The 20,916-nt window shown below is 39.8% G+C and overlaps 1 protein-coding gene across 1 annotated transcript in view; it reads right to left on the bottom strand.

The window, feature by feature from the left end:
* CRYBG1 (crystallin beta-gamma domain containing 1) overlaps positions 1 to 20,060 on the bottom strand; it is a 266,595-nt gene extending 246,535 nt beyond the window's left edge. Inside the window, exon 1 of the mRNA XM_027855375.1 lies at positions 19,794 to 20,060. Coding sequence (XP_027711176.1) covers positions 19,794 to 19,969 — 176 coding nt within the window. The 5' untranslated portion in view covers positions 19,970 to 20,060. The remainder of the gene's footprint in view (positions 1 to 19,793) is intronic.
* Between the last annotated feature and the right edge of the window lie 856 nt (positions 20,061 to 20,916).

Genomic DNA, 20,916 nt, shown 5'->3' with positions numbered 1-20,916 from the left:
GGCCCTGGAGTTAGGAGGACCTGAGTTGAGATCCACTCTCAGACCAGATACTTGACACTTATTAGCTGTGTGACCAGGGGCAAGTCACTTAACCCCAATTGTCTTGCAAAAAAAACAAAAAAAAAACCAGATACCATTGCCTCTATTAATGCTGTCTAGGGATGGGTTAGTGCATTTTTTCCCCCATCATGTCACAATGTTAACTCATACTGAGCTTTCTATTCATTTAATTAACAAGATTTTTTTTCACACAAACTTCTGTTTTGCCACGCTTTCCCTATTCTTTATGTATGTTTTGGATTTTTTTAAAATCCAATCACAGGTATTTATGTCTTTCTCCATTAAATTTTACTTTATTATATTTAATCCATTACCATACCTGAGATCTCTCTGGATCCTGATTCAATTGTCTTATGTGTTAGCTATTCCTCCCAGCTTTATGATAACTGCAAATTCAATAAACATGCCATCTACATTTTTATTCAAGTCATTGATAAAAGTATTGAACAGAATGGGGCCAAGAGCTTTAGATCCTTAGAGCATTCCACTAGAGACCGCCCCTTCCTACCAGGTTGAATAGATCCATTAATCAGTATTCTTTGAGTTCGGTTCTGAACCTTCCTCCCTATTATTATCTAGCATCCATCTTTCCATCTTGTCCACAAGGATATCATGAGAAATTATGCCATATGGTTTGCAAAAGTATGGATATATGATATATATGGCAATAGGCTGATCTATAGTTTAATAAACTGCTTTTTAAAAAACTATTAAAAAAAAGGAAGTGTGGTTAGTCTATAGAATTTTTTACATCTTAAGGCTCCAAGGACATGCAGGGTCAGCTCTTGATGAAGCCATGCTAACTCTTAAGAATCATCACTGTCTTTTCTAAATGTTCACATACCATCCCTTGAATAACACATATCATATAGCCGAAGCTTCTCTAGTCCAGCTCTCTCAGGGCCTCTGATCTGAGGTTTGTCACCTCCTAGGGAAGATACACTTCTCCATTTGACAGTTCTTCCTGAATCAGAGCTGGGTTCCCTCAGTGAGGAATACCACCCTAACTTATGTTGACCATCCAGTTGCATTTCCCAGATTCCTGTCAGGTCTAATGCAAAATGAGTGCCTGGGGACAAATTTCCTGAAGTAGTCTATAGATCCTGCTAACTTTTTCATTTTCAATTGAGTTACTCAAAACCTCAGAATCCCTACTAAGTAGTAGGAAGCTTCAGTTATGCATGAAAGGGCCTCACCCTTACATTTCACTGTCTCTATCTTTGCTCATTAAAACCTTCAATTTTTCTGAAGTCAAACCCTTACATTTGAAGCTGTCCAAAAAAAAAAAAACCCACTAAAAAACCCACAAAAACCATTGTTGGTAAGCAAATCTTGTCACCTCCTTTAACTTTTAATTTTAACTTTCTACCGCAAGTTGTTTAAACAAAGCACAGATACCCTACACCTTCCTTCGAAATTCTCTGTTTGAGGACACTAAAAAGTAATTTTCCTAAGGTATTAATTCTCCATGAAGGAAAGTGTCTTATACATCTCTTTACCCCCTGTAATACAAATATCCATATTTTAGCATATTAATAATTACATATCCACATTTTAGCAAATCAAATGGCATAATTTCTTATGAATCCTTGTGGACAAGATGGAAAGATTGAGTCTAGCTAACACATAATAGATAAAAAGAAGGAAAGTTCAGAACTGAACCCAAAGAGTAATGATTAATGGATCGATTCAACCTAGGAGGAAGGGGTGGTCTCTGCTGGAATGCTCCAAGAATATGGGGTCCTTGGCCCCATTTTGTTCAACATTTTTATCAATGACTTGAATAAAAATATAGATGACATTTTTATATTACATGTTGTGACAAACATTTAATGAATGATCAAACGAAAGAATGAACAGACCAAATCAATGGAATGCCAACAATATGCACATTCCCTTAAGCAAAAAAAAAAGGTAATAACAGAAAGTTATACTATACCTCCCTAGAGAGATACTTTGGTCATATTGAATTTTAAAAATTATTAATCTATCAAATCAAACTCACCGGGACAATGGCTGCTAAGCCAATTTGGTTTCAAATCAAAGAAGCAAACCTGCTGCTGAAAGTACTTTCATTATTCCTGATTTTTTAAAATTAGTGATAATTATGTGTACCAAAAATTCTGGAGTCAGCTGAGCTAAACAGGCAATATAATTTTAAGATTCAGAAAAGGACATCAAGCTATGTTTCAGGTAAGAAGCAATAATAACAACTCTAGCTTGTTTACTTTTTAAAAGTATTTAGGTATGAATACAAATGCTAAATATTATAGCAGGCATTTAAAAAATATACTATAATGCCAAATATCAGTTTATTTATAAGAATATAAATCAACTTGACAAATACCTTTGGGTACTTGTAATACTGTTAGCATTCTTATCTATTATCAATTCTTCAGATAAAATGATTCCTGTGATAGCTAGTTAATATGCTCCATGATCTTCTCACTGGTTCTGTTAAATGTACTCTAGGGATAGAGACTGCGTCAATGATTTTTGATGATTCTGGGAGCTCCCCTCTGCCAATGCAGGTCAGTAACTTCTCTGCCAACTATATTCTTAGAGAGGTGCATAGAGCACTAACTGAGAGTTTAAGTGACTTTCCAGGGCCACCCAGTCAGTCTGGATCAGAGCCCCAGGCTATCCTCAGCTCCGACATTGCCTCTCTAGTCACTATAAGCTGCCTTTTGCTATTGAATGTAACAGTCTTAAAAACTTAAGGAATACTTTAGGATCTGTGATTTCCCAGGCTTAGAGAACTCATTCTGACATAGATTGCAACCTGTCTGTGACTTATTAGGTAAGTCATAAGTAGTTCTCTCAGGTATGTAGAAGTTAAAAAGACTGATCCAGGGTCACCCTGAGAGATCCAGTGGCAGGACTTGAATCCAGGTCTTTCTGATTCTAACACTCTAGCTACTATGCTAAGCTGCCTGTCCTTCAATACATAATCTCTCTAAAAAATGAAAATAAATAGCAATTCTTAGAGGAAAAAGTACAGGAAAACATTCTAATTATTTAAGAGGTAAGGATAAGACAGTGAAACTTGTTCATACTCATTCTTTGATGCCAAATTCTTCTTGGCCCATTTTTTAAAGCTATTCACATTCTATCAGCAAGCATTAAGCAGCTACTATGTGCCAAACACTGTCCTAGGCACTAGGGATATGAAGATAAATTTTAAAAGTTCCTGACCTCAAGGGGCTTCCATCTTATCATGGGAGACAAAATATACAAATATCTAGACAAAAAAATTAATAATTAATACAAAATAATATACGTGGCGCAGTGGATGGAGTGCTAGACCACGAGTCAGGAAGACCTAAGTTCAAATCTGGCCTCAGACACTCACTGGCTGTGTCACCCTGGGCAAGTCACTTAACCCTGTTGGCCTCAGTTTCCTCATCTGTGAAATGAGCTGGAGAAGGAAATGGCAAACCACTCCAGTATCTTTGCCAAGAAAATCCCAAAAAGGGTCACAAAGAGTCAGACGTGACTGAAAAACGACTAAATAACAGCCAGATAGAGGGAGGGGAAGATACTAGCAACTAAAGAGGACCAGAAAGTCCTAATGTAGGAGATGATATTTGACCTGACCTTTGAAAGAAACTCATAGAGCAGAAGAGGGAAGGAGAGAGAAAGAGGGGGAGACAGAAAGAGAAAAAAGAAAGAGACAGAGAGAGGAAATGAGAATATTTGGGAACCTGAACCACACTGATGTTATAATCTTTCTTCTCCCAAGTTTTTATACGAAATTGAAAAATTCCCCAAAACTTTCATGTAAGCTTTCATTACAGTTGTTTGTAAATCACCGTCAGGAGAGAAAGGGTGGGGAAACCAATAATATTTACCTAGCCTTTATTTAGAAAGGAAAATCTAGCACTACAAGTTTTATGAACACTTTAGCTATTGATTCATTGTTGTTGTTCAGTCATGTCTGACTCTTTATGACCCCATTTGGAGTTTTCTCAGCAAAGATATTGGAGCAGTTTGCCATTTCCTCCCTTCAGCTCATTTTACAGATGAGGTAACTGAGGCAAACAAGGTTAAGTGACTTGCTTAGGGTCATACAGCTAGTAAAAATGTCTGAGGCCAGAATTGAACTCAGATCTTTCTGACTCTAGGCCTGATGCTCTATCCACCATGCCACCTAGCTGCCCTACTGGGCACCAGTTCCACTTAATCTCTGTACAGAGGAGTGCCTTCAGCTCCACTGGAGCAGAAACCATGGCTTGGTGGCTTTCCACAGTCCATCAGTCTCTCACTTCTGAAACTTTTCTACACCAAACAGCTTGAAGGTAACCAAATAAAGGGGGAAACTCCCTTCCTTCTCCCTTCACTTTTAACCTGCCCAGTACTTTTAGGCAGTTATATCCTGTCAGCACATGGAGATACATACACACTTCCCCTTAGATAGCTTTATCTACAGCTCAGCGCCTCTCAGCCCCTGAGCAACCAAAGGCCAGTAACCCGGTGGGTAATATCACTCCTTCCACCCAAATACTACTCAGTTGGTGGATCCCAGGTCTATCATCTGTGGAAAAAGAAAACATTCTTCCTTACATTTGTGGAACTCCCTCTAATGGTGGAGGAAGTGTGAACTGGTTGTCATTGCTTTTTGTTTATCTGTTATATGCCACAAAAATACAAATACTCTCTTTGCTTTGTTAAATTTCTAGCCACTTCTTCTAACGCAACTCTTGATGGTACTTCTCTTTAAAAATAAGAAATGTATATGGAAGACAATCTTTCATCCTATATTGAAAAAGGAAGATGGTGCAGAAATGTCTGAAGAGTTTCCCAGGGAGAAGGAAGAAGGCACACAACACACCCTGCAATGCATTTTACAACTGTCAGCTACATCTGGGACTGGCTGCTACTGGTAGGACAGGATTGGAAAGTTTTAACAAATGAAAACCAAGTAATATGCAGCAATATGATTAAGTTCCGACAGTGGACTAAGTGTCTGTCAAGGCTTCTCATTCTTAGTGTACAATTTTTCATCCTAGCATTGGGATCAGCTTAATCACCAAGTGGTAAAAGTCAAGACTGTTAGAGAATGCCAGACGTTCAGACATACTTTGCTTTTCCTTTGAAACTCATCCAAAATCCCATAGCTTGTCCAAACAGGTTCTACTGACATACAGGACCATTACAAATGTAGTTTTGATCCACCAAGAATGCTCTACTCCAGGTTTTTTGATTAGTAAGTAAATCAATCTCCCCCTCCTTCCTTCCACCAAACAGAACTGTTTGGAACATTCACCAGGGGAAGTGAACAGGCTTGGTAGCCTGTTCACAAAACCAGTTTCCCCTTTCCCTGTTTGACACAGTTTTTTTGTTGCTCAGTCATTTTTCAGTCACATCCAACTCTTCACGACCCCATCTGGTGTTTTCTTGGCAAAGGTATTGGAGTAGTTTGCCTTTCCTTTTCCAGCTCATTTTATAGATGAGGAAACTGAGGCAAACAGGGTTAAAGTAACTTGTACGGGGTCACACACTAGTAAGTGTCTCAGGCTAGATTTGAGGGTGAGTCTTCCTGATTCCAAGCCCAGTACTCTATCCACTGTACCACCGAGCTGCCCCTCAACAGACAGTAACAAATACCTAAGTCCTAAGAGTCAAACAAGAGGTGACAACATAGTTCAGTGGAAAGAATGCTTGACTTGGAGCCAAAAGAACGGAATTAAAATTCTGGCCATGTCAATTACTACCCGTGTGATCCTGAGGAAGTAACAACATTTCTGGGCATAATAATAACAAGTAGCACTTACACAGCATTTTAAGGCTGGCAAAACACCACCCACTATATTCTCTCATTTGATCATCATGACAACCCTGTAAGGTAGGTGATATTATTATCCCCATTTTACAGATGAAGAAACTAAGGCTAGTAACTTTCTCAGAATCACACAGCTAGTGATATTCTGAAACAAGATTTAAACTCAGGTCTTTCTGACTCCAACTCTATTATCTAAGCTGCTCCTTCAGTTTTCTCATCTATTGAAATTGGGAGTTGAACTAAATGATTTCCCAAGTCTTTTCCAGCTATAGATCTAAAAAGATATGATATGAATAAATGAACCCGGTGCAGCTAGGTATGGAATTCAATGCTCCAGGTGAATGCTTTCACCTTCTTCCCCTGCTTTCAGGAAGGACTGTTAAAAAAAAAAAAAAAGCCAGTTCTTAAAGTTGGCACATCATCAAGTTGATAGTTAATCCAGGTAAGTGTCAGTGGTTCATATAAAAGTACTTGTAAGTACTCCAAAGTGAAATAGCCATCAACTTTTTTGATAGCTCTTGGAACAGCAAATACAAAAAAAAAAAAAAGAAAGAAAGAAAAAGAAAAGAAAAGAAAAAGAGAAAAGAAAATCCAGCTGAGCTTTCATGGGATATTTATGAATAAAACATCATTATAAATAATGTTAAATGACACACTATAAATAAAATATACTGTCACAATAGTATAATTAACTCAAGTCCCCAAAGGAAGATTCTTGTAGAGAAACAATATGGTGTACATACTCTACAATGACAAATGGTGTTTTTATCATTGTCTAGTATGGGTCACCCAAGTTTAATTTTTTCGAAAATCTGAAAACAAGTCATTCTCAGCCCTCTCTGAGAGGACACATCATTTATTATAACAGTAATTCTAAAATTTCCCACTATGTCAGTAACTGGATCAGTTCATCAGAAGGACTAACACGGGATCAGATGGTCCCAGGGCCACTGGGTCTGAGGGATTAGGAAGGCAGGCAAAGTAGCAAGCAAACCCAGAGGAAAAGCAGTTTAAAGTAGTGGCCAGGGAATCTATGGGGCAACACTATGAAACAGGGCCAAAGGGTAAAGGCAGCAAGGTTTGCAGAGTCCTGTGACTGTAGTAGCCCCAAAACGATCTTTGCTCATAAATGCTGTGACATCTGTTAAGAGATCTATTGCCTTCTATGTCAGCAAAGCTCAGGCCTACGTACTTATTCTTGCCTTAGCTGGCCAACTGATAGGAATTAAAAGGTTTCTCAATTTCCTCATACTATATGCTCTCACCGTCTATGTTAGATGGTAAGGCTTTGCCCTCTGAGCTGAACTGAGGAATCTGCAGGCAACTACTAACTCTCTAGGGCAGGAGTTCTTAAACTAAATAGATTTCAGGTCTGTGAACCTGGATGGGGAAAATAAAATCTTTATTTTCCCCAACCTCTAAATGAAATGTAGCATTTCTTCCAATCATGAATGGAGGCAAGAAACCACCATAGTATTAAGCTTCACCAGACTGGGGCCCACGACACAAAAAGGATTAAGAATCCCTGTTCCTATGCTTAGTCCCATGTCTCCTCTTCACCAATGTGGTTAATCTTGGTGGATGGGGTAGAGGCTGTGACTCCAGGGATCCTCCCACAAATCTTTTTATCTTATATTGTGTTAATGTGTTTATGGTTCTATGAATCTGTATTTATTCTCCACTAAAATTCTCAGTGCATTTCCAGATACTACTAAAACAAGATCAACTGTTAAAAACCTGATGGCTAGATTGCTGGGCTTGGAGTAAAAAAGACCTGAGTTCAAATCCAGCCTCAGACACTTTCTGTGTGACCCTGGACAAGTCACTTGACCTCTGTTTGCTCTGGTTTCCTCATCTATAAAATGATGGTAATAATAGCACCTATCTGTCAGGGTTGTTGTGAGGATCAAATGTAATAACAATTGTAAAGTGCTTAGTATAGTGCCTGTCACTTAATAAGCACTATATAAATGTTAGCTATCATTATTATTATATTAAATTTCCTACATAATTTCCTTCCCCTGGTTATTTGTGTATGAAAGTTCTAGAGTTGAACTAGGTCTTGGGTATATAAGAACCACCCCATCCATATACCGATGACTTCAGGAACACAGGGACTTGGTATCATATCGGTGATATCAACTTTGCCAGGCAAGATGTCAGGAGCTACTTAAAAATATAATGAGAAGACACCCCACTCTATCTCTTCAAAATGGTGAGAGGTCAACAAGTATGGTACATTGCAGACATTTTCAGACTTTTGCCAGGTATTGATCAATTTTGCCAATTCTCTCTCTCACTCTTTCTTGGTCTTTACAAAATATTATTTGTTATATAGGCTAGCTTTCTAAGGGAGGAAGGGATACTGGGGAAATTCTTGGTGATGAAAAAAAGAGAGTAAAAAAGTCACTTTAAAAAATACATTATATATGTGATTAAAATTTCCTCTACCTACCTATTTTGGCACAAGGACGTGCCTGGCAGCATCTTGTCCCAAACTGACAAGAATGGAGCAATGCAACCAGATAACATGCAAAGAGTTACCTAACTCATTCTATGCCTTAGGTACTTAATGAGCATTGGTTGAAATGCACACTTTTTTTCTGTGCAGCTTCCCTGCAAAACTCTTATAAGAATTGATGCTATTTCTGGCATTATAGTCCCACTTCCTAATAAATAAGCCCGAACTTCAAATGTTTAGCCTGAAATGTAATGACAACAATGCAGTCAGAAGCTATCCATGTGTGTTTTGCCCAACCTGGCAGCAACTTCTTTAGTCAGTCATTGAATCGTCACCTATCATCAGGTAAAGACAAAATGCAATTGTTAGCAGCCTGTTTCACTTCTTGTATCTGGCTTCATTATGTCCTGTTTCCATTTGTAGGATCACAGATTTAAAGTTGGATGGGACCTTATAGGCTATGTAGTTCAATCCCCTAAACTCTAGAACTTTCACTTACAAATGACCAGGGGAAGGAAATTATGTAGGACATTTAATAATAATGATAATAATAGCTAACATTTATATAGTGCTTACTAAGTGCCCATTTTCAGATGAAGAAACTGAATCCCAGAAAGGTTATGTAACTAGTGGAATAAAAGGATTTGACTCCCAAGTCCCCTGACCTCAGATCCAGCCCACTCTTCATTGCACCCCACTGAATCTGTCAACACAAATTTATTAACGACTTTCTGTGTGCCAGGCACTGTGCTAAGCACTGGGGATACAAAGAAAGGTACAACAACCATAAAACAATAGAAAATTAATGTTGCAAAATTACAAACTAGCTTGGTTCCAAAGAAGAGATATGAAACCCCCCACCCCAACTCCTTTGCAGAGGTAAGAGTGGGAAGGTCCAAGGATGTGGACTATTGCACGTGTTCTCAGATTTTTTCCAATGCGCTTATCAGTTTTGTTGATGTCCCTTTCCTCTTAAAAAATCTTTATTATAATGGATGGGAAGGGGGAGGAATATGGAGGGAATTTAAATGATATAAAAACAAAAGACATGCAAAAATTGTATTTAAAAATTACTTAAAGTCCATGATATTATCTCCCAAAAAAAGGTTTTAAAAAATCACCATGGCAGTCCAATGGATGGACTGGATTAGAGAGAAACTTGAGGCAGGAAGACAAATTATAAAACTATTGCAGTAGTTCAAGTAAGAGGTCACGTGGACCTAAATAATAATGGTGGCTCTGTGAGTGGAAAGAAGAGGATGTATGACAGGTGTTGTGAAAGTAGAGATGACAGAATTTGACAATGGATTAGATATATGGGGCAAATGAAAGTGAGGAGTTGAGGATGACACCGAGATTGTGGACCTGGGTGACCAGGAGTGTGGTGGTGCCCTTGACAGTAATAGGGAAGTTTGGAAGAAGAGAGGATTTGGGAGGAAAGATAATGAATTCTGTTTTGGACAAGTTGAGTTTGAGATGCTTACAGGATATCCAGTTCAAGATGACCAAAAGGCAGTTGGAGACTGGTAATTATCACAGGAGACAGACTATGGCTGGCTATATAGATCTGGGCATCATGTGAATAGAGATGATAATTGTACCCCCCAGAACTGATGAGATTTCACCAAGTGAAATAGTAGACCACAGAGCAAAAGGAGAAAAGAACAAGGACATGTCCCAAAAACCTAGAGAGAAGCTTTCATCCAGGAGGAGTAGATAACCCACACTGTCAAATGCTGAAGAGAGGTCAAGAAAGATAAGGACTGTTAAATGGACATTAGATTAGGCAATTAAGAAAACATTGATAACTTTGGAAAGGGCAGTTTCAGTTGAATTGATGATGGTGAAAACTAGATTACAGAGGATTTAAAAGCAAGCCAGATGAAAGTACACAGAGGCATCAAGTGTAGCTGTCTTTCCCAAGTAGTTTAGTTAAGAATGGGGAAGAGAGATATAGGACAAGAAGAAGAAATGGTAGGATCTAGTGTCATTTTTAAGGAAAGAGGAGGCATGGGAGTCTTTAGAGGCAGCAGGGAAACAGCCAGTAGACAGGGAGATATTTAAGATGACAGAGAGCAGGGATGGTGATAGAGGAGGCAATCTGCTGGAGAAGAGAGGAGTGCATGGGATTGAGGGTGCAGGGAGTTGCCCTTGGCAAAGAAGAAGACAAATTCTTCATCTCAGACCAGAGTAAAGAACAAGATAGTGGGAGATATCTGAATGAATTGAGTTGAAAGGAAGGGAATAAAAGGGAGTTCTTATTGAATGACCTCAATTTTTTGAGTGAATTATGAAATGAAGTCCTCAACTGAAAGGGGAGGGGATGTTGCGGAAATCTTGAAGAGAGAAGATATAGTTTGGAACACTCAATGTGAAAGTGAAATAACAAACTGATTAGGGAGGAATAGACTGCCTTGCTGCAGTGAAGGCTGAGTTAAGGTTAGATGATATAAATGTTTAATGGAGCCAGTCAGCATAGCTTCATGATTTCTTCTAGATCCATTCAACAACAAGTGAATGGGAGAGAATAAGGGAATAAGAGAATAAACATTTACAAATCATCTACTAGTGCTAGGCCCTATGCTAAGTACTTTTACAAATATTATCTCATTTGATCCTCACAACAACCCTGTGAGGTAGGCACTATTAATATTCTCATCTTGCAGTTGAGGTAAACTGAGGCAAACAGAGATTGTGATTTGCCCAAGGTCACACATTCAGAAAATGTCTGAGGCCAGCTTTGAACTCAGGTCTTCTTGACTCCAGGACTGGTACATTATTCACTGTGCCACTAGCTGTCTGGTGATCTAATGAGAGAGGATAGTTGATTCACCAAGAGGTCAGGATAAGAGAGGAGAGCATATCTAGTGCAGTGATGATGACTTTGGAGAGAACAAAGAAGTAGAAGAAAAGAATGGGAAAAGAACAGGGTTATTGGTCAAAAGGCATAGAGAAAAAGAAAATGATAGATTATTATTAGATAAAGGAATTTTGGAGCTCACAGAAGTGGCAAGAGGGCAAGGTCAAGGCTATAGTGCAGAGGAGAAGTAGGTCATTAAAGGTGAACCGTTTGCAGAAATGGGGAGTTGTATGTTGAAGTCTCCTAGGACAAAGGCAAGAGTTGGGACCAGGAACTAAAATTATTGAAGGAGAAGGTCCTGAAAGTTGGTAGAAAACTTCCAGCATGGCTCAGATTCTTACAATCTAGCCAATAGCTCACAGATGCTCAGATTCCTTAAGAGTCTGGCTAATATGGCAGATCTTTAATAAAACTTGCCTAAAAAAATAAAACTTCCAGCAGGATATGAATTGAGTGATAAATTATGATACTGTGAACCTCAAAGGGGAAGAGGTTGCTTAGTGGCAGCAATAGAGTCTGGAAGTGGTGAGGAGGAACACAAAGTACTCTGACTGCCCTACCTATCTAGTGGCTCCTTCTCTCCTCCCTACAAACATACCCAGGTGAGCCTTTACTTGATCCTACTATCCCTTCAATCTATTATCCTATACTATACTCTTTCCTTTTATTACCGAGCTCCAGAAATCTGGCCATCCTCTCTGCTCACACTTCTCCTCTCGATTCTCAATTCCGTGCAATTTGGTTTTCAACCTTATCTTTTGATTGAAAACTGCTCTCCAAAGTCACCAATGTTCTCTTAATTGCTAAGTCCTCTTTTCTGTCCTCATTCTTCTTGACCTCTCTGTACCAAATGATCCCACCAATGATTCTCTCCTCCTGGATGTTTTCTGTCTGGGTTTTTGTGACATGTCTTTCTCCTGGTTCTGCTACTACTTGCCATTTCTTCCTGGTCTTCTTTGTTTCATCGTTATCCATGTCCCTCTTCCAGTTAGCATATACCCCAAGTTTATATCCTGAGCCCTCTTCCCTTTATACACCCTCTCTCAATGACCTCAGCAGCTGCCATCAATTCAATTAGGCTGTAGAATTACTCCCAGATGTATATTGTCAACCCAAGCCTCTCTCAATCCTAGCTGCAGTCATGCACTGCCAACCACTGGCCATTTCCCTGATGTCCTATAAGCATCTCACGCGTAACCTGTCAAAAATACAGCTCATATCTTTTCCACAAAACTCACTCTTCCTTCTAACTTCTCTGTTTCTATCAAAAGTCACTAGTAACCCAGGTTTGCATTCTCAGAACTGCCTTTGATTCCTCTTCACCCTCCTAGCCCTAATTAGTTGTCTGGTTTTGTTAATTCTACCTCCACAATATCTCTTGCATCTGCCCACCCCCTCCACTCCATTTTGCGTTCTTAACACCTCTACCCTGGACAATTACAACGGCCTCCTAATTGGCTGCCCTGCACACAGTGACCGAGACAAACTCCAGGGGCTCATTACTGCCTTTAGAAAACAATACAAACTCCGTTGGGTGATCAAAACCCTTCACAATCCGACTCCGGTCTACCTTACCTCTTCTCTAAGGTGCTGGCAGATCTATTGATTATCATTACATTTTAAAATCTGCTCTAGAATCTATCTAACCCACCCCCGCAGAACTTACGTCTTTTCTTAGTTCTAGGGTTTTCCTTCTGGTGTTTTTGTTTTATTTTTATTCTTACCAAGAACAGAGCACCAGGAATGTATTGCTAGCCTTCACATTCTCTACCAGCCCAGTCAAATTGGCCTACTTCTGTTCCTCTTACGAAGCATTCCACCTCCTCCTTATCTCCACCCCCTTGAATAGGCTGTTGCCCATGCCTGGAATACACCACCTTTTTCCCTTCACATCATAACCATAGAATGCCTAACTCCCTTCAAAATACAGCTCAAACATCACCTCCTAACAAGAGGCTTTTCCTAACCTTTCCCAGCTCTTAGTGCCTCTCCCAGTTAATGTGTGAGTTAGTGTGTGTGTGTATACACACACACACATAGGTAGATTATATATAGATATATGTATCTCTGTATCTCTCTCTCTATCTCTATACATATATATGTCTTGTATTTACTTTTCAGTTTATGTGTTGCTCCCCCAAATGGAATGTAAGCTCCCGAAGGGGCTATATCATAACTGTCTATATTTCGTGTCCAGTGAAATGTCAGGCACACAGTTGGTGCTTAATAAATGCTTGTTGATTGCAAATGGGATTTGTATCAGGGGAAGGAGCATTTCTTTTACTTCAACCACAAAGTAAAAGAGCCATCTCCAGCCATGAAATGCAGAAAGGCAGAGTTAAGGTGGTTTTCATAATCTCCTAAGAAAACTACCACTTTCAGAAAGATGAAATCTGTTTTGATGCCTTAAGTTAGCCCAAAAAGATTTTTTTTATACAAATGGGCCGAGTCATTGTTCCTAGTTCTGCCTTCTGAGTACCCTAAAAACAAACACAATCCTTCTTCCACAGGACCGTCTTTCAAACATTTAAGGAAATTATTACTCCCACAGCCTCTCTCAACCAAGTCTTCTCTTCCTCAGGCTAAACACCTCCAGTCCTTTCAAACGATTCCTGAAGGATATTACCTCATGTTTCCTAACCATCCTGGTTGTCCTCCTCCGGATGTGCTCTGGCTTATCCTTGTTTTTTCCTAAAGCAAAATATCCAGAATTGAGCACAACACTCTAGACAGAGTGTGACTAGGTCAGAAAATGTTAACATAACCCCTTTGTTCTGAATCCTGTTCCTCTCATACATAATACAGACCAAGATTAAGGTCCATGTACACTAAGCATCTGAAGTAAACACAAAATGTACGGCAAATTCCAAACATTCAAACTCGACTTCATTTTGAAAACTAGTTCAAGACAAAAAAGATACTGAATTTATGTTCTAACCTTCTCCAAGTCAAATCTAGGACTCATTTTCACAGAGAGAAGTACAGAAATGAATCCATTGGATTGGTTAAGAAATTGTGGAAGAAAATAAAGATAGGAGACATTTGAGAAGGGCTACCTTGCTACTATACTTACTAGCAATATGACCCTGGGCAAATCACTTAACTTTGTTGGCCTCAGTTTCCTCATCTGTAAAATGAGCTGGAGAAGGAAATGGCAAACTGCTCCAGTATCTTTGCCAAGAAAACCCCAAATGGGGTCATGGAGAGTTGAACACAACTAAAATGACCAAACGACAGCCTAACTTTGACAACATAACTACTTTACTAAATCAGATCAGTTATCTACACAACCTAGTATTCTAGTCTAACAGAGGCACCAAAGGAAGTTTTGAGGGGAAACATGTTAATTATCCTACCTCATTGTAAAGGTTAGGGATGTGTCCTAAGCATCCCTGACTGTGCCTAAATAATCAGCTATGAACCTACCAGAGATTAATTTATTTAAATTTTTCTTGAAGAGCTTTATTTATATTTTCAGCCTATAAAACTAATATGGAAGACTCTTCCGTTTAATTTTAATCACTCTGACACAACGTGAGATCATTATTATTTTAAAATCATCCTATATATAATGTCACATTTATAACCTAATCTATATGCCTCAGAATTAAAAATGACAAATTATAACACCAGTCCTGGGGTAATTCATCAAAAACAGCTAGGTAGGAACCAAGTAGCTTAATGATTTAACAAGTATATGAAGATATTTAAAGCACAGGTAACAAAAAAAAAAGATTCTCCCATAATTTTAAATCTCCACCTAAACACCTGAGTAGGTAAGCTCTTGGAACTTCAATGATTAAGTCTGTGTTTTATTCCATAGGCAATCTATGTAATACTTTTATGTCACTGAATGCCTAAGGACAGCCCTTTCTTTCACAGCCTAACATTAACTTCAAGATACTGAAGTTGGAACCAATTCAGGTTACAGCTTGTTTCTGGCCTTCTGAAGTCCTCTGTGTCTTTCACTAGGATTAAAAAGATGTTTATTCATTACCAACTCTTTACAAAAACCAAAATAAGCAAAAGTTAATCAAATTTTGATTACTATGTAATTTATACATAGCAAACAATTCTGTATTTACTAGATTGAAAGGGAGTTTAAATAAAACAAATATAAAAATAAACTCTACGCCAAATGAGAACATGATTCATTCAATACAATTTCTGAGCTCGTTGTTAAGTTGTTTCAGTTGTGTCTGACTCCCTGTGACCCCATTTAGGGTTTTCTTGGCAAAGATACTGGAGTGGTTTGTCATTTCCTTCTCTAGCTCATTTTACAGATGAGGAACTGAGGCAAACAGGGTTAAGTGACTTGCCCAGGGCCATACAGCTAGTTAGTGTCTCAGGCTAGATTTGAACTCACGAATCTTCCTGATTCCAAGCCCAGTGCTCTATTCACTTTGCCACTTAGCTGTCCAATTTCTGAGCACCAAGCAAAAAAACAAAAGGGGGGTGGGGTTGGGGCTAGATGATACAGTGTGAAGTGGGACAAATCAGTACTGGGAAGTATTATGATACTAAACCAAATGGTGTCCTCAAGAGAGCCTCAGAGTTAGGAAGACCCAGCCTAGGCAAGTCACTTAACTACTCAGTGTCCACAGAAGTTATAGTCTCTAAAACTATAAAGTGCAGAAATTACTGTTTCTTCATTAGTAGATGGAGCTTACTCATTGGAATTTCCTACTGTGGACCTATAGGTCTGGACAAGCCATAAATAGTTTAATTGATGTATTTTCTTTTTCTGGAAAAAGAAAAAATGCACAGATGATTCATTATTCCTCATAACATCCTAATAAGGTATATTGGGGATGTTATTTTTCTACTATCTTAAGAAAGGCCCATAGAGAACCAGAAAAGCTGAATGGTGTCTCACAGTCGCTATGATAAAATCCAGGTGAAGCTGAAATCTAAACCAACGTATCTTGATTGCCATTCCATTGAAGATGCTCCGGAACTCTGTCCCACTTTTAGCCTGATTGAAACTAGGTCTACAGATTTTCAGGATCATATAAGGCTTACCATGTAAATTCAGCTTTTTCCACTCAAGAGAATCCTTCCCTTATGTGGAGAATTTTATTGGACTTAATTCAGTTTAATTATGATCATTTTAATCAGCATCATCAACCTTTAGATTATGAATCTATTTCTAATTAATATTTGAAAGTATACTTCCTTGGCTGGGACAAAGGAAAGGTTTCTTCCTTTATATTTCATATGATAACCATATGTAAATATACCAGGCAGAAAATAGTTATGGATTTTCAAAGGGAGCTTGTTTGGACATATTTATGAATGACAGAGCAGTGAACAGCTAGCAAAAGAAGCTAGGTTACCTGAGATCTTGTCAGTAGGAAGGACAAACATGCCCTCCTGCTGCAAATCCCTTGGGGCCACCTCTTGGCAACGGCTCAATTTGACCTGGTGCAGAGATGCCCCTGTTCTTATGAAGAACAGCACAACAATATGTACCATGTAGTCATTCTGAAAGACACTTTGGAGAGATGAACTTCAGAAAAAGGGATGATGCGTTTCAATCTCTTTACGAAATGAGGCAGCCTCTGATCACGGATGGAACACTGTTTGGGCTTGAGGTTTGCCACTTATTAGCTGGTTGACCTGGAACAAATCACTTAATTTGCTATCTTTGTTGGTAAAGGCAGTTCTCAAGCTGATGAGGGCATCGATCCTTCATCAATTCAATCTGACAAGCGCTTATTAAGTACCAACTACACACCAGGTACTGCGCTAGGTGGTGCAGATGGACAGCATCTGTGATTTCACTGGTACAGGAAAATCCCTCTACCAATACAGATCTGCACCTGCTCTGAAACTTACAGCATTCAAACAGGGGTTCTTAACCTGGGCTCCATGAACTTTAAAAAAAATTTTGATAACTATATTTCAACATAATTGGCTTCCTTCATAATCCTCTTTATTTCATGCATTTAAAAGAATTACTCTGAGGTCTCTAGGATTCACCAGTCTGGCACAGGGGTTCATAACACAAAGTTAAGAACCAGCCTTAGAGGGCTTGCCTGGTACACTTCATTGTTGAGCCTAGGGATCACAGAGCTAGTATGTACAAAAGCAAGTCTTAAACTAGGGTCTTCCTGAATCTGAAACTAGCTCTCTATCCACAACCTCATGCTACCTCCCTAACAGTGCTCTGGATAGGGGCAGCTAGGTGGTCCAGTGGATAGAACACTGGCCCTGGATTCAGGAGGACCTGAGTTCAAATCTGGCCTTAGACACGTAACACTTACTAACTGTGTGACCCTGGGCGAGTCACTTAACCCTAACTGCTTCACCAAAAAAAAAAAAAAAAATAGTGTTCTGGATACCAAGATAAAAACAACAAAAGGCAATTCCTACCCTCAAGTAACTTACATTCTCTCATTCACATATCAAATAAAAGAAAGAACAACTTCAGGCTTTAAAAATACCCTGCCAAGTCCTACCACTTTGGAGACAGATTCAACCCTTTAGAATTTTTATTTCAATTAACTTGAAAAATTTTTAATGAATTTTTGTTGATTTTTTTATATCACTATAATTTCCTCCAGTATCCCTACCCCTCCCAAAGAGCTACTTCATATAACAAATCATTTTTGAACTTTAAAATTATCATTAAATGGTGACCTTTCTCTATGGTACAGAACATGTCTTTTCTCTCTCCATTTGTCCCTCCTCCTCCCTTTTAAAAAATCATCATACGTAATACAAGGCTACTACAGAGAAATAAGTGCTGCTGGTTGCCTAACTTTCCTAGTACGGAAGCAGAGACCACAAATGAGTGGATTTATATTCTCCCAAGGTTTTACAGTCCTAAAATGCTAGTCCAAGGTAAATAAACACAACCAGGCAACTCAAGGGAAGAACACTGTCTACCACTGACCATTTACTGCTAAATGTATCTTAGCAGATATCTTTAGAGAAATATGTAAGCTTAGCAGAAAAAAAGGTCTACTGTAAAAAAAAAAAAGATGATCTAACTGGAAAAACATCAGTAAGACAGACCAATAAATTCAGTTTCAGAAATACTCTGCATAAAGTTCATCATAGTTCAGAGGAAAAAAATAAAATAGTTTGAAAATCATGAGAAGGCTGAAGGCCAAAAGGTAAGAAGTAAAGATTCAAAACATAAAATGTTTCAGCAAATTAATTTGAAAACTATTAATGTCAGGCAAATTGGTATAAGATGTGATCATATTCAAAATTTCATAACATCTACTCACAGAAATATAACACTTACTGAACTATACATCATTATTAAACAGTGCAATTTATTACAAATGTCAGCCCATAATTATGCACAATAAGCCTCTGGATAGCTGAAAAGATTCTCCCTCCCAATCGATTCCTACTGTGAAAGAAAAAAACATTATATTGTTTCATATATTCTTCCTAGAAATGTGAAAACAGTTGTAAGTATAAATGCAAACGTTGCATAAACACAATTTGCTCTTCAGCTAAGTTTGTTTATAACCATTATATACACTCTTTCAGGTAGTTTCCCCCTTCCTAGGCTATTAACATTTCTCTCATATTTGAGAGTTCACCTTGTGTCACCCCTGTGACACAACCCAGTTTTCATTTTCTCCAGTCAGATATGATGCTTTCTAAAGGTTGAAGGAACCCATTGAGACTCCTAGGGGAGAAGTAGGGAGCATAGGAGTCTGGTGGTATTCTTTTGGATAGTGGCAATAGGATTTATTTCCTCTCTCAACAAGGACACTGTTGATTGTCCCTTCTTACAGATTCCTTCTTACAGACACAGCAAATCTACGTTAGATTTATTTTTGCTCAACATATACATCAGAACTGTAAATATAAATGAACTATGCTATTGAGAACCCAGGGGTGGGTGTTCAGTCCATGAGAATGGGATCACCACAAAAATAAAACTCAAACTGGTTTTTAGTGCTGGCTCTGCCACTGATAAACCAAACAACTTCGGACAACTTACTTCGCCCCTCTGTGCCTCAGTTTCTCCACCCATGTAATGGGCATGATAAACCCAGCCACTACCACCTCACTAGAATCTCGTGAGGATAAAGGAGATAGAGTAGCTGGAAATGTGTTTTGAGCTCTTCAGGAGAAAGGTGCTATTATCTAAGGTATTATAGAATTCCAAGGTACAGTAGCTATTAGCATGATTAATTATACCTGCCCGACCCTTCACTTACTATTCTTTCTATGGGCTGTTTGACAGGTCAAGATTTTAATCTATTCCATCAAATTCCTCTCCCTGTGCAGTCAAAACGAAGCGAGACCATCAATGGGGAACAAGATGCGAGGGCGCGCGCACACACACACACACACACACACAAGTTCGACGCGCAGGGACTGGTTCACCCTTCACTGCTGGAAGCTGTGAAAATTACTGTAAAGCAAGAATAAACCGCTCCAGAGCTTTTCTCCTTCCCGGTCCTTCGGCTCAGCACCCGCGGTGGAAGGAGCCATTCAAAATCCAGGTGTTTCGCATCTATTTTGCCACTGCGGCTCGAGAAGAATAAATCAAGAGACAAAAGGACCCTCCAAAGCCAGTAGGGTGGTTGGGCGACTGGTACCCATCCAGGGTCAGAAAGTAAGGGAGCAGGGGCCTCTCGGGGCAGGATGGGGCTTACCTGGGGGCAGTTGTCCCAGGTTCCTGCGAGACGGCCGGAGGAGGAGGATGGGGAACGAAGACCGCATAGTCCGCAGGGTGCTGGTGCTTCTTCTTGATCCGCCAGATGTTAAAAGTGGTGTGTTTTTTAGGCGCCCTGGTGGGGCTGACGTCCCGCTGTCCTCCTTGCTCCGACATCTCAGTACCCTGCTTCTCCTACCGCGGCTCAGGCGCTGCAGTCTCAGCCCTTCTGCTCCTGGGGAGGAACCTGCGGTGGTTCCAGCTCCGCGGCCTCTCCCCGCTCCAGAACTGACCCCGCCCCCTTCTCCCTCCGGGGAGCCGCAGGTAGGGGGTTAGCGGAGGTGGACAGAGCCGAGCATGTGCACCACAGCGGCTGGAGCCCTCCTTGGGGCCCGGGAGGCGGAGCGGGGACAGTCAGGACGCAGCGCCCCCTCTCCGTGATGTCCGCGCAGGGCGAGCCCTGAATCCTCAGGTAGCACCCACCTGCGCTCAGTTTCAAACCTCCAGGTGTGGAACAGATGAGAGCCAGCGACGCCTGCTGGAGGATCTCCTAGGTGCCCTAGGAGAAGCTGCTGCCTTCATTCACAGCCCCGTGGTTGGCCTGAAGACAGAACCCGTGGCCAGTTTAGACAGCTCCTCACGTGCGGGAACCCCAGGTCCCCTCCCTAAGGACTCGTTGGCACATTGGGTAGTATATGCCAGGCGGGGTGAGAGCCATACCACTGACTTGGCCGTCCCTTGTCCAGAGAAGTAAGGGAGAGGTGCAGCCTGGTACCTACCGTGTCCCAGGTGTAATTACCAAGGATGATTTTGTCATTTGGGTAATAACATGTGTTGGGGTGGCTTCCTGCCCTAGATAGTTGCCAAGTCTCCCCTCCCCCCCCAACAAGAAGTCTAAATAATTAATTTTAACTTTGTATGTCATAAAGCACCATAAGGTGGAAAATGAGAAAATTGACGACACTCCTAAGCTTCTAGAGGATTTAATTTACAACTAACAATGCTTATGATGAATTAAACGCCAGTCTCACAGGGCACTAGAAACTGAGCTCAAGGATTACCCTCTAATTCTTTTGAAGAACATAAGTACTTAAACCTTGCAATCAAGTCACCATCATTTTCTT

This window comes from Vombatus ursinus, unplaced genomic scaffold (assembly GCF_900497805.2).
Source record: "Vombatus ursinus unplaced genomic scaffold, bare-nosed wombat genome assembly UNPS02000582.1, whole genome shotgun sequence".
NCBI classification, from domain to species: Eukaryota; Metazoa; Chordata; class Mammalia; order Diprotodontia; family Vombatidae; genus Vombatus; species Vombatus ursinus.
The sequence above is the reverse complement of the archived record's forward strand: the minus strand, read 5'-3'. Positions and strand labels throughout refer to the sequence as shown.